Here is a 16,088-nt window from a genome sequence, read left to right on the forward strand (position 1 = left end):
TAAATTGTGATTGGTCACAAGGTTAGAACTGCAAATGAACAGGCTACATTGCTCCTTGAAGGACAGAACTCCTTAGAATTCAGCTTTTGGGAAACTAGGAGCAAGGCGATTAATAAGATTTTGAGGTCTTTACATTTATATTCTAAGAATTAATATACATTTTTAAATTAAAAGTGTTCACCCACTAAATCAGTGTTTAGGGTGTATATGTAATTCAACCACTATATTTCCTTTTACTGGAATAAAAACCTTGGTTTTTGTATATTTTCAAGAATAATCTGTGTCCCTGAATGGAACACTACTCAGAATGGTGTGACTGGGGTCATGAAAGGGAGTGTGCTTTCAAATCACCTCTTATAAAAGACTGTCCTATTTTCAAAGGAGAATACATGTCTTTGGATATTAGAAATCAAAGTTTGGATCCATGAATCTCAGAAGTACCTCACTTTGGGGAGAGTTTAAATCAAGTATCCACTTCTGTATGTCCGTTTACTACTTTAGTAGAATAAAACAGTTCTCTTAACTCAAGTTAGGAAATTATTATACATTTTATATATCTTTATATAAAAATTACAAGTAGCAAGCAAATGACATGAAGAAAAGTAACAGCAGTATTGGAGAATGCATGCTTTTTACAATGTGTCTAACCAAAAGGAGAGTTTTCCAACCCAAATATCCAGGACTGACATGCAAGATAGTTTCCCAAACTGTCAATTCAGTCATATTGCTAAGTTGCTTAATAATAATAATTTTAAAAAAAATCTACTGAAGGATATGACGGTGAAGTACCAGATTTAAAAAAAAAAAGATTTCTGAAACTTGGTATTGTTCTTTAACACAAAACCAAAAGGAAATCAAGGTAATAGAGGAAAGACACCCCCCCCCCCCCCGTAGCATTTGTCCTATTGCAATCTCGTCACTTTACTCATAGTTTCTGGCCGCAAAGAACGACATTACAAGGAGACGTTTTCGAGTCTGTAAAACCTCTAGTTGGTGTTTTCCACGGTCCTTAGTTTCACTGTGGCATGTTCAAAGTCACTCAGGTACGCAATTATTCCCAAGCAGTCTACATAATGAAAACAACGTACAGGTAACACAGAGTTCATCCAAAGCCATGTTTTTGTTTTTGTTTTTGTTTTTCTCTTTCCCCACATCTCACACAGTGCACAGTCGCGTAACAAGACATACAACAACATGGAAACAGAGTGAAACTGACAGTCAAAAATAAAGCTGGGGTCGTCTTAAATCAGGAACTAATTTCTTCTTCAAGTTTCCAGTGAATCTCAAAATGTGTTTAGAAACTAAGGAGCACTTGGTGGCCAGCAACCAAATCACGAAATGAACATGTGGCTTGTGTATCGCATCGGGGATGTTCTTGCAGAAGAAACAACACACGTCTGTAAATTCTTAAGTTTTGGGTAAAGGCAGTGGAATGAATTTAGAAATACGTCCACTTTTCACAATTCACTATAGAATTTTCTTTTTCACAGTCCCCATGTGTGAATCAACAGTTCTTCTCTGAAAATAAAGCACAGTCAAAACATTTTCTCCCAGTGAAAAATTCGTACAAATACACCATTTAATCAAGGTCATAGAGCATGAAAAAGCATTCACCTAATTCAAGAATAGTTGATAGGCTTGTAGGGCTTTGGAACAGATTAGCTGTCAAGTAAATTTAATTGAGACAAATTAGTCTAATGGAGCCATAGACTCTCAAGTGCTGAAAGTGAAACCATTACAATGTGTGATAGCAAAATAGATGCACATAGAAGACATTGGCACTTAGGGGACATTTTGCATTATGAAGCATTCAAATTTTATCTCGTAAAATTTGACAGAGCATGCTGCATTTAACTATGATGAGAGAAACTGCACATTCATGCAAAAATAAGAGCGTAAAGAATGTGTAAGTACTGAATACTTAAAGAGTTTGAGTTCTGAATAACATATTACTGATTTAAATCAATTTTAGTGCTTACCGTTCTAATACAGTAATGCTATTATGGCAGTATTCGAGGACTTAAATTATGATACCTTGGGTTTCCTCTGACTTATTTGAAGTGCTCACTCACTCTTTACGTGTAAATAGGCCAATAGTAACCTACTGGTTTAAGAACTTTTTAATATTATGACCATCCAATGCTTGATGTAAGGAAGGACACAGACATTCACTTGAAAGATAATACTAACACCATCCACAAGCACTGAGTCAGATATATTTCTAATCATGAAATGTTATGAGACAGGTATACAAGAAAGAATGAGTAAATGTCACATTCCCTAAGAAACTACAGGACAATTGCAACAAAATACAACAGATGGTGAGAAAGAGCCAAGGCATGTGCTTACCTGGGATTTTTCTCTCTAGACCCTAGTTGTGTTGTATTCAGATTCATGTTTGTTTAGAGACCCAATGAGGCAGAACCTGGAATGTTACGGCTATTTCACTCAACAAATTCAGATTTGCACACAGAATCAATATGCACACATTTACTTCAAACCATTTCTAAAATATAACCATAAAACTGTATGAATAAATCCACTCCATCAGCATGCAAAATTATGAGATCAACAAAACAGAAGATGCAGAATGAATGGAGAAGGCAGGTATATTAATATATATATATATATATATATATATATATATATATATATATATATATATATATCACATATCTGGCAAACACGCACGCAAAACAAAAAAAAGTGATTTGGCAGTGTCCTGCACCAAAGGAAAGGACTCTGAGGCAGGGGGAGAGGTTCAGGTCCTGGTGCCTGATGGCAGGGGGGTGTTTGGCAGAAAAGTGAGAAATTTTACACATGCACCAACAACTGTATTTACTGTAAATTATTAATTTCCCCAATTAAAAAATTAGAAAGAAAAAGTCATTTAGTCTTGAGATTTAAAATATTTATTTTTCTAAATGTAAGCCTGCTTGCCTCAAAAGCCTTCCTAACTTCAGGGCTAATAATTCTCTCCACGTCATAACAGTGCCTTGTAGAAAAGTGAGGATGAAACAACTGCTTCTGCTCATCCTTGCCAGGCCAAACAGAAACACTGAGGACTGGAACACACAGTGCAACCACCATGAGCCTGAAGCACATGCATTGTATGACTGGTGGAAATTTTCCATACCCAAATGTAGTATGCTATATTGTGAACTAGGCTATTTTCTCCCCTTAAAGTGAAATATCAGGATAAGTTAACCATCTTGGCAAGGCAATGACAACCAAAGGTCACTTTATACATTAAAATATCTAAGCTTTATCTCACCCATATGTCCTGGAGCCCCACCTCCCCTGAGCCTCACCCCACTAGGGAAAGAGAAAGACAGGCTGGGAGTATGGATCCACCTGTCCACACCCATGTTCAGCAGAGAAGCAATGACAGAAGCCAGACCTTCCACCTTCTGCATCCCACAATGACCCTGGGTCCATACTCCCAGAGGGATAAAGAATAGGAAAGCTTCTAATGGAGGGGGTGGGACACAGAATTCTGGTGGTTGGAATTGTATGGAATTGTACCCCTTTTTTTTTGCTTCCAGGGTTACTGCTGGGGCTCAGTGCCTGCACCATGAATCTACCGCTCCTAGAGGCCATTTTCCCCCCTTTTGTTGCCCCTGTTGTTGTTGTAGCCTTGTTGTAGTTATTATTGTTATTGTTGTTGATGTCGTTCATTGTTAGATAGGACAGAGAAGATGGAGAGAGGAGGGGAAGACAGAGAGGAGAGAAAGATAGACACCTGCAGAGCTACTTCACTGCCTGTGAAGTGACTCCCCTGCAGGTGGGGAGCTGTTGGCCATCATTTCTCCTTTGGCTAATTCTGTTTCTAAAGACCCCTTCTGTTTCTATCCATGTTGGTCATCACGCCAGATTCCCTTGCATTGCTTGATGCTGTGGTTTATTTACATAATCACAGTTTTGCCTGAGACCCGCCCTGCCTGCAGAGTACTGGTTTAATCCCCACTGGTTAGAACCTTTGCAACAGCTGGAGACGTGCCCTGCCTGCAGGGCATTGGTTTAATCCCCACTGGTTAGATGGACGCTTGCTATCTTCACACTCTTTTTCTTCTCTCCACCCACTCTCCTGCCCATTTCCTCTTCCAACCTGCCACTTGCGCATCAGAAGGTATAAAGGCATTTTTCTCTGGTCAATAAAAAATGGCATCGTGTTCCCGCTCAGCCACGTGTTCCAGAGTCTCTCTCTCCAGCGGCACTAGCCCAGCAGGGAGCCAGGGGCTCAAACCAGGATCCTTACACCCCTCATATCACAGTCTTGCTGATCATTATGAAATCACTAATAAAAATAAAATCTATCCCAGCAACATTGAGCCAAATTCACTAAGAGATATAAAGAAATTAGCAATACAAACCTGTGATAGAAATCAAAGTCATATTTTATAGAGCCAAATGGTATAAGCATCTAAATAATATGTGGCCTCACTGAATCCATACTCACAGTGGTGTAAAGATGGAACATAAGAAAAGTATAACTAGCACTACAAAACAAAACAAAAATAGAGGCCAGTTGAGGGCACATGATACAATGTGCAAGAACCCAGGTTCAAGCCTCCAATCCCCACCTGCAGGGGGAAAGTTTTGCAAGAAAGAAGCAGGGCTGCAAGTCTCTCTCTCTCTCTCTCTCTCTCTTATTGCTCACTATCCCCTCTAGCTGTCTCTATCCAATAAATAAACATCTAAAAAAATAAAAAATAGAAAACATAAATAACAGAAGAGAGGAATGAAGATGAGATGCGATGGTGGAAATGGTTCATGTAAAATAAAGAGAGATGAAACATGAAGACAAGATGGCATATTCTGGAAGCATCTGGGTCCTCATGGGATTGTTGTCATCAAAAAATCTAGGGATACTGACCGCTGGACGGCTTTGTCGTGACGGGACAGCCGGTGACTGGTCGTGGGAACCTCCTCGATCTCGTCGATGTCACACACCTCTGCAGCGTCTTGGGAGTAGTTGTGTTTCATGACGAGGATGTTCCTTCTATTCATGGGAGGGATGAGAGGTTTCCCTGGCTGGGGGGTCATCTCCGTCAAGACAGAAGCATCTCTTGTGCTGAGGTTACTGCGGCTGCCTTTCGTGCTGGACAGCTGGGATCCACAGTGATGGTCGTGAATGCATTTGGAAGATGACCTCCGTAGTTTATGGTAGCCGTCTAAGTCGTCTGCCACGTCGGCAAACTCGGCTGAGGCTCCTCCCGTACCTCGGAGAGTACATAATTCATAATGTGGAGGCTCGAACACCTCCTGGAACACCGTCTGATCAAAGTCTGCCTTCCTCTGCACGTACTTCTTACGGGGCTGTTTGATCTGCACGATGACAGAGATGATGATCAGGATGATGACGATGCAGGAAGTCACGCCAATGACCGTCCCACTGGTGTTGGTCAACTGATCCAGCAGGCTGGTTTTCCGCTTCTCTAGAGGTTGAGGGGAGTGAAAACAGACAAAAGAAGACAAGAAACAACCCGCCCTGCATTAATCTCAGAGAAGAGACATATATTAAGACCGTCAGGGGTGGGAGGTTGGCTGTAGCACAGTGGGTTAAGCGCACATGGCGCAAAGCACAAGGACTCCTGGTTCGAGCCCCTGGCTCCCCACCTGCAGGGGAGTTGCTTTGCAGGCAGTGAAGCAGGTCTGCAGGTGTCTGTCCTTCTCTCCCCCCACCTCTGTATTCTCCTCCTCTCTCCATTTCCCTCTGTTCTATCCAACAACAATGACAATAATAAGTACAACAAGGGTAACAGAAGGAAATAAATTATTTTTTTTTAAAAAAAAGAACGTCAAGGGTGCAGGCTGTGGCACACTTGGTTGAGCCCACACATTATAGTGTACAAAGTCCCAGGTTCGAGCCCCACCCCCGTTCCCACCTGCAGGGGAAAGCTTCATGAGTGGTGAAGCAGGGCTGCAGGTGTCTCTCTGTCTTTTGCCCTCTCTACCTCTTCCCCCCTTCTCAATTTCTCTCTGTCCCTATCAAGTAATAAATAAAATAAATTAAAAAATAATAATAAAAGAACTTCACAGTTCAACAACAACAAAACCAAAATAGCCCAGTGGAAATATGGGAGGGCAAAAGATGTGAATAGCCAGTTTTGTTCTATATTCTTTGGAACAAAATGGGTAGAATTGTGGGTGAGCCTGCTCAGTAATGTAACTAAGGAGTTGAAGGACAAGGGCTGGCTGGCTTTACTCGTGTAGAATGTAGGGAAAGGACCGTCATAAGTACCAAACAGACAACAAAGGAGTCACCAAACTTCCTCTAAAACTTGGGTGGATTGGCCCGGAACGCTGATGGTGAGTATACTGTGGAGCTATACCCCTATAATCTTATAAATCATTATTAAATCACTAGTAAAAAAAAGAACTTCAAAATAACATAAGCAGAATATATGGGATTCCTATACTCACAAAATATTACAAAATATTGTAGTGATTTCATTGTTACAAGTACCACACCTTCTAATCTTTATAAACATAAACAGGACTACAGGGCCAGGATGTTTGGCCTGGTACATGCAATGCAATCATGCTTTTCACAGAAGGCTACTGTCTCTGTTTCCTCCTATGCTGAGCAACAATATAGAAAGTTTGCCCATAAGACGACCCCACCCATGTGTCCTGGAGCTCCGCTTCCCCAGAGCCCTGCCCCACTAGGGAAAGAGAGAGGCAGGCTGGGAGTATGGATCCACCTGTCAACGCCCATGTTCAGCAGGGAAGCAATTACAGAAGCCAGACTTCCCACGTTCTGCATCCCACAATGACCCTGGGTCCATACTCCCAGAGGGATAAATAATAGGAAAGCTATCAGGGGAGGGATGAGATATGGAGATCTGGTGGTGGGAACTGTGTGGAGCTGTATCCCTCTTATCCTATGGTCTTGTCATTGTTTCCATTTTATAAATAAAGATTTAAAAAAAAAAAAAAGAAAAAAGAAAGTTTGCCCATGAAGAGAAGCAGGTCATAAGTACAAAGCACCATAAATTTAAAAAAAGAAAAAAAAATGTACCTTTATTTTTACCAGAACATAAAGTCCAAGCCTAAGAAAATTGGAGGGGGCTAGGCAGTGGCGTGCCTGGTTAAGCACACACAGTACAGTACACAAGGACCTGGGTTCAAGTCCCAGGTCTCCACCTGCAGGGGGAAGGATTCACGAGCAGGTAGGTGGTGGGATTACAACCGCACAGGACGCCTGATTACCTTTACAGTGACTCTCGTCCCAAGGGTAGACACAGTTCTGCAGCCCATTACACACGAGTGTGTTGTTGATACACATGTTACTGTGGCAGAAGAATGTATTGCCTTCACATGGAGCTGAAAGGAAGAAGAGAAGAGGACTAAAAATACGATAACTCAGAGATAACCTCCAAAAAAAAAAAAGGGAGATTGGGCTAATTTGCTGTTGTGAAACTGACATCATGCTCAGAGCTATGCTGTGGCCATTATTTCTTATGTTAGTGAGACAGATGGTCCCCCCCAAAAAAAAACATCAGCTTATACACCAAGCGAGAGGGGGGTCCTCTTAATTAAAAGAGCAGGAAGAATACTGCATACTGTCTATTGTAAACTATTACCCCTTCCAGTAAGAAAAATAAATAAAAACTCTAAATATTTTATCTTGATAACCACTTTAAAAAATATTACACTTGGAAGTCCGGCAGTAGCACAGTGGGTTAAGCACAGGTGGCGCAAAGCACAAGGACTGGCTTAAGGATCCCGGTTCGAGCCCCCGGCTCCCCACCTGCAGGAGAGTCGCTTCAAAGGCGGTGAAGCAGGTCTGCAGGTGTCTTTCTTTCCCCCTCTCTGTCTTCCCCTCTTCTCTCCATTTCTCACTATCCTATCTAACAAGGAAGACATCAACAAGAACAACAGTAACTACAACAAGGGCAACAAAAGGAAAATAAATTAATTAAAAAAAATATTACACTTGTCCAGGCTCTGCTGGCTATTTTATTTATTTATTTATTTATTTATTTATTTATTTATTGCTGAGGCTCAGTGCCGACACTTCTTCTTCTTCTAGCGTTTGCCCTTCTTCCGTGGCCAGTCAACAGAGTCAGGTTGAAAGCTGTCAGAAGCTGCTTGTTGCTGGCTTTGAAAGTGACTGGGATCCATGTGGATTCAGTCGGCTAGGAAGGATTGTCAGTTTCCCCAATGAATGGGTACTCAAGGGATGCACCACGAGAAGGTCGATCCAATGCATCCAGCCGACACTATGAATCCACTGCTCCTGCAGGCCATTTTTTCCATTTTATTGGACAGGACAGATAAATTGAGAAGGGGATGTTGATAGAGAGGGAGAAAGAGAGACACCTGCAGACCTGCTTCACACCTCGTGAGGCATTCCCCCCACAGGTGGGGAGAGGGGTTTAGAACCTAGATCCTCGTGTGGGCCCTTGCACTTAGCACTATGTGTGCTTAACTGGGTGAGCCACCACCCTGGCCCCCTCCAGGCTATGGTTTTGAATGCAGTTCATGCATTTTGGAAAATTTCACTGCCTACCCTGCCAAAGATCCTGCTCTACACTGAACTGACTTATGCATACATTTTATTTTATCGTAGAAAAGGGTATCACTGAAATATTGAAGCAATTTTGCAAAGTCTATGCTTATATATGGAAAGCACTACCAATTATATAGCATCATAGCCAAGGGGAGAAATTCATCTCCAACAACATTCAGAACTGGTAAGTTTTGCTCCAGCCCGATTTCAACCTGGCCTCCACTACTGTGAAGGAAGTATTAGTGCAGTGGTCTCCCTCTTTCTCTCTCTCTCTCTCTCTCTCCCGCTCTCTCTCTCCCTCTCCCTCTCCCCCTCCCCCTCCCTCCCTCCCTCCGTCTTAAAAAAAGAATTCTGGGGGTTGCAGATGGTGGTACATGCAGTTAAAGACACATAGTACTATGTGCAAGGATTCCTGCAAGGTTTGAGCCCCTGCTCCTCACCTGCAGTGAGACACTTTTTAAGTGAAGCAGGTCTGCACATGTCTCTGTCTCTGTCTCCCTCTCTCTCTCTCTCTGTCTCTCCCTTTCCCCTCTCAATTTTTCTGTCCTATCTCCTCCCACCCCCAAAAAAAAAGAGTGGGGAAGAAGAAAGAATAAATGGCCACCAGAAGCAGTGAATTTGTAGTGTTGGCACACGGAGCCCCAGCAATAACCCCAGAAGCACAAGGAAAAAAAAAACAAAGAATTGGTAAGCATGTGTGTGCATTTACGTTGTGAATTTTGCTGATTAATAATGTGCTGGTGATGAAGGCGGCCCTCTCTGCAGGCAATGCACTCTTGGAATGTCTCTAGGTGCAATGGCTTGTGATCTCTAGATTACAGAGACATACCATCCGTAGGTAAAATGAAAATGCCAAGAAGGTATGAAACCGGCTAAGCTTGAGAATGAGATAGCTCACCAGGGAGGGTGTCTGCTGTGCCCAGCATGAGACCCAGGTTGGAAGCCAGTCCTGGAGGCATTGTGGATCTTAGGTGTTACTGTAACTTTCCTTCTCCCACTTGGTCTCCATGTCCAGCTATTTGAAAGTGGTCAACCCACAGTGCTTAGGGCCAGGAGACAATAACAACAACAACAACAAAGGGAAAAAAATCTGGAACAGGATGGCAGAGGACCTAGTGGGGGTTGTATTGTTCTGTGGAAAACTGGGAAAAGTTATGCATGTACAAACTATTGTGTTTACTGTTGACCATAAAGCATCAATCCCCCAAATAAAAAAAAAAACCTGCCATAATAGACTCCTTCTCTTCTTCCTACCTGGAAACCCCTGATTTCAACTACTCTGTTCCTGCCTTTGGGTTTCTGTTTATTAAACAATTTCTCCTACTTTATATCTTACCACTTTTAGCGACCAAATTGAAGATGCTACTATGATTCCATCCTGACCTCCCTGGGCAGATGCCCTCACCCGTAAGTCCTGGAGCCTCCCCTCCCCAGAGCCCTGCCCCACTAGGGAAAGACAGAGACAGGCTGGGGGTGTGGATCCACCTGTCAACACCCATGTCCAGTGGAGAAGCAGTTACAGAAGCCAGAACTCCCACCTGCTGCTCCCCAAAATTTTGTTCCAGACTCCCAGAGGGATAAAGAATATGGAATTTTCTATATAGGCTGTGTATTTGATATGCGGACTCTCTCAAAAGCCTAGACCAAGTAGATTAGAAGCATCCAATAGCACAGCTATATACAAGATACTGCTGGATACTGTACAGCAAACCGTAACAAAAGGACTTTTCAAAGTTAACCCAATTACCAAATAATGTGATGATAACATTAACTATCGATTGTCTTTTTGAACCCTAAGACAGCAGGAACCTCATATCTCCACTATAGAGCCCCTACTTCCCCCAGTCCTGGAACCCTTGGACAGGGCCCACTTTCCCATATGCGTCTCCCAATCCAAACCAAATAATATTGCATCCGCCGATCACAATCTAACCAACGCAACGATTGCCACCCCAACATGCTTCACCTCAGACTGTGTCCAGAGACTTCACGTGTGGAATGACAACCCTTCAGCTTCATTACTCGGGTGAGACCTTTCCTTTTATAGTACACTCTAATTTCATTTCAGGTAGTTCACTTTCTAACAAAGTCCCATAACCTAGATATACACCAGTTTCTGTGAGAGAGAGCTTAGGTGCACAGGTATCCATAAACTACTGCAAAATATATACCTGAAAGCAGTACACTAGAGTTTGCAGTGAGTACCTCCCTAACACTTCCTCTCCACTATTTCAAGCTTGGGATCCATGATTGCTCAACAAATTGTTTGGCTTTGTATGTTAACTCTCTTTTCAATCACCAGGTTCCAGATGCCACCAGGATGCTGGCCAGGCTTCCCTGGATTAAAGACCCCACCAATATGTCCTGGAGCTCTGCTTCCCCAGAGACACACCCTACTAGGGAAAGAGAGAGGCAGACTGGGAGTATGGACCGACCAGTCAATGTCCATGTTCAGCGGGGAAGCAATTACAGAAGCCAGACCTTCTACCTTCTGCAACCCTCAATGACCCTGGGTCCATGCTCCCAGAGGGCTAGAGAATGGGAAAGCTATCAGGGGAGGGGGTGGGTTATGGAGATTGGGTGGTGGGAATTGTGTGGAGTTGTACCCCTCCTACCTTATGTTTTTGTTCATTAATCCTTTCTTAAATAAAAAATTTTTAAAAAAAAGAATATGGAATTTTCCAATGGAGGAAATGAGACAAGGAACTCTGGTTATGGGAACTGTATGGAATTGTACTCCTGTTATCATACAATCTTGTTAATCATTATTAAAATACTAATAATTTTTTTCCAATTCTGGAGGCCCAGTGATGGCACACCTGGCAGAGTACACACATTACCATGCACATGCACAAGGCGTGGGTTCAAGTCCTTGATCCCCACCTGCTGAAGGGAAGCTTCACAAGTAGTGAAGCAAGGAAGCAACGGTCTCCCTTATCCCTTTCGGTTTCCTCCTTCTCTCTCAATTTCTCTCTGCCTCTATGAAAAATCTGGTTATATAAATGTGGCAAATAATAACACGCCATATAATAGTAGATGCATTTTACACAGTAAAAAAAATAGTCTGACATCTATTGTTTTTTTTTCCTTTTCAGAGAAATAGAATATTTGGGATGATTAATCTCTGCAGTCACGTCCCAGTAAAGGTCACACCGTATAACTGGTGCGTTAAGGCTCCCTCCTGTTTTCTCCTTTGCAATCACCTATGTCGAATTATTGCAGTTAAAAAATAATCTGGCACTGAAGATCTCTCACGTATTTGAGATACAAATCCCCTGGGTCAGCCTTGCGTTCTTTTTATTTTAGTCAGAGAGACAGAGACTGAGATAGGCCACAACACAGAGCACCCTCCAGGTAATGTCTATGCTGCTCTCACATGGTGCTGGCTTCAAACCCAGGGACTGACACATGGGTACACACTCAAAATTAGTCAGAAAACGATTTTCATAATTCAAGCTAGTGGATTCTAATACTACAAAGAGATATTAAACACACACACACACACACACACACACACACACCTCAAACCCCAAAACTCTATTGTTACGTACGGCAAATATAAACTAATCCAAACAAAGGCATTCTTGCTGGCTTTCTACACCCTCATTTCTAGCCCTCTCCATCCCAAAAGAAGAATGTGTTTCCTTGTCTCTGCTCTAACACTGGGTTTCTGCTTAGAGAAAAATAGTTTACGAAAGAAGTGTGCATTCCACACTTCACTGAGCTCGTGACTTAATAAGAGCTGCACATCCTTTTTATAATGTAAAACTTAACTGATCCCACAGGGCACTGCAAACATCTACTTTTCAGAAAGCACCTAAACTGACCTGTGCCTATAGTCAGCCATAGTGGCTTTCCTTGAACCAGTGTGGTTTGTTAAGCAGATAATGAAACGTTTAAAAAGCACGTTTTGGTTCTTGTTTGCAAGTGAGTGAGAGTGGTTGCAAAATGCTTCTGTGAAAAATGTAGACACACCCCGAGAAATGAATGGCTCAACTGAAAAGAGTATTGGATTTTCATGGCTGAGTTTCCCTAGTTGACTGATCCCTGCCATAACATGTATCAGTGCTGTTCCCTAATTGCTCTCTCCCTTCCCTTCCCCTCTCCTTCTGTCCTCTCCCTCTCCCTCTTCTTCTCCCTCTCCCCTCTGCCTCTCCTTCTTCCCTTTCCTCTCCTTCTCACTCTCCCCTCTCCCTTTTCCTCTTCCTCTCCCCTATCCCCTCACCCCTTTCCCTACCCCTCTCCCTCTCCCCTCTCCCTCCCTCTCTCTCAAACTCATGTAAAACTCTCTCATATTTAATACAATAAATCATTCAAATACTGCTTTAAAATGTAGAAAACACTCAGCAGTCTAGCCATCTATAGGGTGAAATTACAGCTATCAACCACAGAGAGAATATTATTAAACCAATACAAACATATGTTGACTTTCCAGAAAGAATTGGAAAATTTTCAGTTTCTATGAAGCAGGACAGGTTAGTTTAAAAAACTAAACATATAAGGGACCAGATGGTGGTGCACTGAGTTAAGCACCTATTACAGTGCACAAGAACCCAGGTTCAAGCCCCTGGTCCCCACCTGGAGGGGGAAAACTTCATGAATGGTGAAGCAGGGCTGCAGGTGTCTCTCTGTCTCTCTCTTCCCCTCCCCTCTTGATATCTGGCTGTCTCTATCTAACATATAAATGATAAAAAAAAAACCCAAAAACAAACTCTGGGTAACATAGCATCAGAACCTAATATACATCTCAGATGCACTTCTTGACAACCAGAATCTGTATATGTGATGTCACTTTTTCAGAAGAATGGGGAGACGGAATGCAATCAGATATCTCCATCAGTCCAAAAAATGCGTGGCTGCAAATAAAGCTTTGTTCTCCATGAGAACACGGAGAGAAACTCCTTATTTCACAGAGCTTAGACCTCAAGTCCTAGACAGACAATTCACTCTGATGATTCTGATTCCAGAACTGGCCTGGAATTAATTCTGACATGATGTGAAGTAGCAGAAATGATGGATTTGCGAGCAATTAACTTTACAGCTCGTCACAAGGAGACTTTTTTACCCACTTGTTTCCCTAAAAGTCACTGTGTAAATTCTGTGGAAACTGAGGCAGGTAAGTAGTATGCCTTCCGTGTCAAGTCCTTTGAGGCTACCCCAGGCACTGACTTTCTGGGTAAGAAGATACAACTGTTTGTAACTATCCTCCATGCTTTATAGTCAAGTATAAATTAACATTCTCGGGGGCAGGGCGGTAGCACACTGGGCTAAGCCCACATAGTATTAAAGTACAAGGATCCCAGTTCAAGCCTCCGGCTCCCCACCTGCAGAGGGGTCACTTCATAAGTGGTGGTCTGCAGGTGTCTCTCTTTTTCTCACCCCCTCTCTCTCCATTTCTCTCTGTCCTATCCAATTAAATGATGGAAAAAAGGCCCCCCAGGAGCAGCGGATTTGTAGTACTGGCACCGAGGCCCAACAAAAATCTTGAAGGCAAAATAAAAAATAAAATAAAATAAAATAGCATTCTCTAAGACCTGTCCAAGGATTTTCCTAAAACAAAAATGTCCACAGGGCACTCATACCAATATCCTTGTTAGTGATCATCCTAGTTAGTGTTAGTTCAGAGAACTAGTGTATCTTTTTTAAAATCATTTTATTGAGGCACTAGTGTTTCACAGTGGGGCACTGACACATGGTACAACATGTCACAGATGATGACATGGTGTCAGGGACAGCTGGGGTGCCCGGTGACTCTCCCTCTCTCTCTCTGTTTTGCTATCTGATGAAAAGCTGGTTCTGGGCATGTGGTAAGTTGCCCCTTATAAAACCCATGTGTCTGTCTGGCTATCTAGCATCTAGTATTTTATGTATTTAGAGTTTAAAAGACAAAAGCAGGAGTCAGGCAGTAACGCAGCAGGTTAAGCGCACGTGGCGCAAAGCGCAAGGACCAGCATAAGGATCCTGGTTCGAGGCCCCGGCTCCCCACCTGCAGGGGAGTCACTTCACAAGTGGTGAAACAGGTCTGCAGGTGTCTGTCTTTCTATCCCTCTCTGTCTTCCCCTCCTCTATCCATTTATTTCTGTCTGTCCTATCCAACAACGATGACATCAACAACAATAATAATCACAACAATAAAATAGCAAGGGCAACAAAAGGGAATAAATAAATAAGACAAAAGCAATAGTTTTAAAAGTGTTGTGCCGATGTTTAAAAATTACTGATAGATTTTTTTTGGTATTTCATTTATTTGAGAGAAAGAGAGAGAGAGAGAGAGACCTGCTGCAGTACCCCACCATTCTTAAAGCTTCCCACTCTAGAAGTGGGGAACAGAGGCTTGAACCTGGTTTCTTATGTCCAATAAGGTGTGCTTTCTACCAGATATGCCACAGCCCAGCCCAGCCCCAGTATGATAGAATTCTTAAAAGAAATATATTAGTATTTAAAATACTGAAATAGGGCCAGGTGGTGGATCACCTCTGGTTGAGCGCACATGTTACAATGCACAAAGGACCCGGGTTCAAGCCCCTGGTCCTCACCTGCAGGGGGAAAGCTTCACAAGTGGTGAAGCAAGTCTACAGGTGTCTCTCTCTCTCCCTCTCTACCTCCCCCTCCCCTCTCAATTTCTCTTTCTATCCAAAATAATAAGTAAATAGAAGTACTGAAATATGAACTCGAGCAAAACTTGATGTAAACGTGTTTAACTTTCTAAAGTCAGACAAACATGCAAATAAATGCACTAGAAATGCTAAGCTCCTGTCAGCAATGTCAATTTTCAGAATTCTATAAGTTGCACTCAGACTTTATTAAAAATGTGTCGAACTACTACATATACATACAGGGACAATTATGCATCCCAGTGGAAAATCTGACCATTTTTGATTAAATAATAAGAAATGTGGATCCACTAGAGTCAATATTCTTGCCGATGGAAACAAGTGTGGGGGGAGGAATCTTTTGTACAAAATTGGCAGACATGCAAATGGGTGAAGCTTCAGTGAAATCCAGTAAGGAGATTCTTTTGAAAACTGAACAGAGAAATACCACATGATTCAGCCAGACTCTGGTTAGGTCTTTACCTGAAGAACAGGAAAGCATTATTTCAGAGAGAAGTCTCCCGCACAATCTCAGTTCCCATGCTAGAGGACTGAGTGAAAAAACTGTGGACTAAGTACTCAATGGAATAACTCTCAGATAGTAAACACTATGCTTTCCCCCTTTTTGAGAGAAAAAGGAAAGAACTTGAAGGCATTAAATTAAGTGAAATCAGTCAAGAAGTGAAAGACAATTATTGGATTTGGGGGGAGGACTGGGGATGTATGGAATGTAAATAAAGCAAAGCAAAGAAAGAAAGAAAAATAATTCTAAAACTGTGGAAAATATGTTTACCAGAAGAAACAGAGCAAAGAAGGTATTTATACACTAGCAACAAAATTACAAAATCTGTACAGGATAGCAATCCAATAGTCAACCTATACACTGAAGATACCTGTAAAGTCAGTCCTCGATTTAATTTGATCCTGTAAATAGTTTTCACAATATATACATGTTATTAAACTTACATGCGATTAAC

General features: G+C 42.2%; 1 protein-coding gene across 2 annotated transcripts in view; it reads right to left on the minus strand.

The window, feature by feature from the left end:
• Positions 1–907: 907 nt before the first annotated feature.
• NETO1 (neuropilin and tolloid like 1) overlaps positions 908–16,088 on the minus strand; it is a 146,026-nt gene continuing 130,845 nt past the window's right edge. Inside the window, exons 8-10 of one of the 2 annotated variants that reach the window (XM_060174039.1) lie at positions 7,216–7,329; positions 4,877–5,438; positions 908–1,518 (exon numbers count right to left, since the gene is read on the minus strand). In XM_060174039.1, coding sequence (XP_060030022.1) covers positions 1,485–1,518; positions 4,877–5,438; positions 7,216–7,329 — 710 coding nt within the window. In that variant the 3' untranslated portion in view covers positions 908–1,484. Of the gene's footprint in view, positions 1,519–2,354; positions 2,426–4,876; positions 5,439–7,215; positions 7,330–16,088 lie in introns of those variants that run through there. The other variant, XM_007520579.3, reaches the window with a different exon arrangement.

The sequence above is a fragment of the Erinaceus europaeus genome, chromosome 15 (assembly GCF_950295315.1).
Source record: "Erinaceus europaeus chromosome 15, mEriEur2.1, whole genome shotgun sequence".
NCBI lineage: Eukaryota > Metazoa > Chordata > Mammalia > Eulipotyphla > Erinaceidae > Erinaceus > Erinaceus europaeus.